This window comes from Electrona antarctica (genome assembly GCF_951216825.1).
Source record: "Electrona antarctica genome assembly, contig: scaffold_84, whole genome shotgun sequence".
Taxonomy (NCBI): Eukaryota; Metazoa; Chordata; class Actinopteri; order Myctophiformes; family Myctophidae; genus Electrona; species Electrona antarctica.
In genome coordinates, this window is record NW_027637919.1 from 538,021 (window position 1) to 542,375 (window position 4,355).

The 4,355-nt window shown below is 43.5% G+C and overlaps 1 protein-coding gene across 1 annotated transcript; it reads left to right on the forward strand.

The window, feature by feature from the left end:
- Positions 1-1,553: 1,553 nt before the first annotated feature.
- LOC306918567 (uncharacterized protein) lies at positions 1,554-3,769 on the forward strand. The gene is made up of 6 exons (XM_079531462.1): positions 1,554-1,734; positions 1,924-2,108; positions 2,382-2,527; positions 2,849-3,115; positions 3,261-3,429; positions 3,647-3,769. The coding sequence occupies exons 1-6, from the start codon at positions 1,576-1,578 to the stop codon at positions 3,738-3,740; spliced, it is 1,020 nt and encodes a 339-aa protein (XP_079387588.1). The 5' UTR covers positions 1,554-1,575; the 3' UTR covers positions 3,741-3,769.
- The last annotated feature ends 586 nt before the right edge of the window (positions 3,770-4,355 follow it).

Sequence of the window (4,355 nt, forward strand, 5' to 3'; positions counted from 1 at the left end):
CTGCCCGATACATTTCCTCTGTCTTGCCACTCATTAAAATAAAGATAAATGGCACCACCTTGCCCATGTAGAGGCCATGTATCATGGCAAACTGATAATATGGCCTCGGACACGTCCTGGACGTGGCGTCCATGTATATCTAAAACAACATTCAAATGCATTTGATTAATACTGATATAAACTATAGACCTGTATCATATTATTGCGGAAAACCCTTATTAAAAATATCAAAATCAAGCATTTCGGATTGGCAGTGCGTAATTACCCACGCGGTGAGTAATTACGCACCGCAAAAACGAACGTTTTATGGAAGAGGGGTTCTCACCTGGTCACATTGACTCAGTTTCTGGACGTTATCGTCGGTCCCAAAGACCAAAAAATTATGCTGCAGGTTGTGTTTGGTGAGGAAGGCCTCCCCTCCCCAGGTAACGGCCCATTCCCCATCCACGGCGACGTCCTGTACTCTGCGGGGCCCTTCTTGCCGTGCCATTCTTCAGTTTTGTAAAAGAGAATTATCACTGGTGGGCCGCTTTTTTATAGACGTAATCTTGATTGATTAACATGTGATTCCAATACATTACACGATTGCCTCAAACTCATTGGCCTAGGCGAATTGAATACTTGCATGTCAAGTTGACATTGTCCACCTGTCTGTCCGGTGATGGGGAGCTTGTCTGTGGTGCTGAACGTGGGGACCTGTCTGTCTGGTGATGAGGAGCTGTCTGCGGTGCTGAACGTGGGGACCTGCTTGTCTGTCTTCATTTGTAGTTAGCTCATGGACCCGCACATCAGTCTTGTCAGCCAACAACTTATTTTTTGTAAAAATTAATACTTAAAATGAAATATTGCTGTTAGGGATTGTTATAAAACATATTTATCACTATTAAGAATTATGTTCTATTATATTTATTTATATGACGATTTAATTATGAATTTTGAGTTAAGAGCAGTGGTTAAATGTAGACTATATTTGGGGGGTATACTTAAACATTCAGCCTAAATTCCGCTATTGTGAAAAAGGCCCCCAGGTCAGAACCATAGAGCTCAATTTGACATGCAAGTATTCAATTCGCCTAGGCCAATGAGTTTGAGGCAATCGTTTAATGTATTGGAATCACATGTTAATCAATCAATCAAGTCTATAAAAGAGCGGCCCACCAGTGATAATTCTCTTTTACCATGGCATATATACAAGTGGCCAACAGTCGCGGAGGGAAAGCCCTCGTTATTGATACCTTCCGTTATCTCCGTAACAAAACAACCCCAGCCAAAATATATTGGCGTTGTGCCCACCCTGGGTGCAACGTGCCTGTGCACACACGGTGGCTTGATGTGCATGAGGAGAATCCAGCTATCACCATTTTAATGCCGCCAGGTGAACATGACCACGCGGGAGAGGGCGATTTGGTCGCCACCACGGCTTTACTTGAGCAGATGCTCAACCTGGTGGCGGCCGATCCAACAATCCCCGTAAAGCGGGTATATGACCAGGTCGTTGCCCAAACAGCCGATGTAGAACACATCCCCCCCTTCAACGCTGTAAAAACCCGTCTGGAGAGACGGCGGGCCGGGCTCATGCCTCCCATCCCCCGCAGAGTACAGGACGTCGCCGTGGATGGGGAATGGGCCTTCACCTGGGGAGGGGAGGCCTTCCTCACCAAACACAACCTGCAGCATCATTTTTTGGTGTTTGGGACCGACGATAACGTCCAGAAACTGAGTCAATGTGACCAGGTGAGAACCCCTCTTCCATAAAACGTTCGTTTTTGCGGTGCGTAATTACGCACCGCGTGGGTAATAATTACGCACCGCCAATCCGAACTGCTTGATTTTGATATTTTTAATAAGGGTTTTCCGCAATAATATGATACAGGTCTATAGTTTATATCAGTATTAATCAAATGCATTTGAATGTTGTTTTAGATATACATGGACGCCACGTTCAGGACGTGTCCGAGGCCATACTATCAGTTTGCCACGATACATGGCCTCTACATGGGCAAGGTGGTGCCATTTATCTTTATTTTAATGAGTGGCAAGACAGAGGAAATGTATCGGGCAGTCCTCCGCCATGTTAAGAGGAGGGTCGAGCGGGTCACAGAACAACGGTAAGTGTGTGTGTGTGTGTGTGTGTGTGTGTGTGTGTGTGTGTGTGTATGTGTGTGTGTGTGTGTGTGTGTGTGTGTGTGTGTGTGTGTGTGTGTGTGTGTGTGTGTGTGTGTGTGTCGACGCTCATGGCCTATAGGCATAAGATAATGTCACTGCACCTGGCTTTTAAATATTTTATGGAAACTGGAATAATATTTTTTTTCTTCTTTTTTAACACCTGTCCGTCGGTCCATCCATCCATCCATCCATCCATCCCCCCATTCATGTACAAGATGGAGCCCTGACAAAGTCCTGACGGACTACGAAATGGGCATGATGAATGCCTTCAGAGAGGAGCTGCCAGACACCACGGTTACTGGAAGCTTTTTCCACCTGTGCCAGAGCCTTTGGCGTAAGGTGCAGGACCTTGGCTTGGCAGGTCAGTGTTGCATGGTGTATTAAGTTAACAGACCACAACAAAAAGTAATTTTGTGTGATTTCTTCAAAATGTATAGGTGTTTAGGTTACATAATAAATAAATACATTTAACATTAATAATAATAATAATAATAATAATAATACTAATAATACTAATAATATGCAGATGTAGGGTAATGTAGACAATTATAATTATAATTGTTATAATATTACCATTCATGAGTAGAAGCTTTTTTTTCTTTTGTAAAAGATATTACTATATTGAGTGTTGAGTGCTTAAGAAATTAATAAGTAACTTTATTTCTTCACTCAACTTGTGCAGGTCCATACAGGCAGGACAGGCCCCTGAGAGCATGGGTCAGGAAGGTGATGGCAACTGGCTACTTACCGTTGCCTATCCTGAGGCAGAATTTCAGGACATTTGCAAGGAGCAGAGAGACCCGCCAACAGCTCCGCCGCTACCCCGCGATAGGTGGTTTCCTTCGCTACATGGAGGAGACCTACGTAGGGGAGCGGGCACTGTTCCCACCACCAATCTGGTGTGTTCATCGCCGCCACATGGACAATCGCAGCAACAACGCGGTGGAGGGTATAAACTTATTTATTTACTTTAATATTATTATTATTACCCTAATTATACATTTCTCATTCTAAATCTGTCGTGGGAATTAAATGCCAATGGGCCATGTGCCATGTGACCTGCATGTATCCTAATGGTTCTATCATTATTACAGGTTTCCATCACAGATGGAATGTCCGAGTGGACAGGCGCCACCCATCCATCTGGGTGTTCATCCGCAAAATGAAGGATGAACAGAGGCTGGTGGAGACTGCGTGCGCGCAGGTCGAACGCGGGGATCGACCACCACTCCAGCGACCGAAGTGGCGCCGGTTGGAGGAGAGGTTTGAGAATTTATTCATATGGAAAAAATAAATAATAAAAGGCTGTAGGCATGGGGTCCAAGGAGCATGGAGGCTTTGGCCTCCAATACAGTGGACTGGAGTCGGCTTGTTATTATAGAACGTATTGTGCACAACAAACATGTGTTTACCTACCAACATTAATGTTACTATATTCATGTATTACTAATATTAATTAACTAATGGTTTTCGCCAACAGGCTTCAGAGGCTCAGGCGCCAGTACCGCCGGGGACAGAGAACTCTGGACCAGTACTGGAATGCAGTCCAGCACTGCATCCACAACTTTGTGTAGTCTGTCTGTCTGTCTGTCTGTCTGTCTGTCTGTCTGTCTGTCTGTCTGTCTGTCTGTCTGTCTGTCAAATGAATGTACCTAACCCAAGTGCTTTGATTTTGAGTTTTTTTTTCTCTATTGGATATTCTGTTTTAATATGGGCCTACTTTTATTTCTACTCCACTACATGTCCACTTTAATACAGTATAATTAGGCCTATTTAATGCCTATTTAAGTTTTTTTTTTTTAAAAGGATTTTATACATTTGCAAATGTATTGTTTTGTTTTTTTGTGTGTGTAACAAGGAATGTAACAAGGAATGCAAATTAAGGAACAGTAAAGGCCTTTCTCAAATGTTGATTACCGGACTTATTTCTTCATTGCAATATTGATACTTTAACTTAAGCAAAACTTTTCCACCACTGTGCAAATCGTTCTGAAGGTAGTATAGGCCATGGGTTAATTTGGATATGTGTCCACCCTTTGAATGGGACTGAGAGTAGGCTACTTTTGTACTGAACTTAAGAGCTGAATATTGTGTAGCATAGCCCCCCTAAGAAGCGCACAGACTCTGGTTTGGCTGCATCTACGATGACTATGTTTAAAGCACCCTCTTCTGCACGCCTCTTCTTCCTT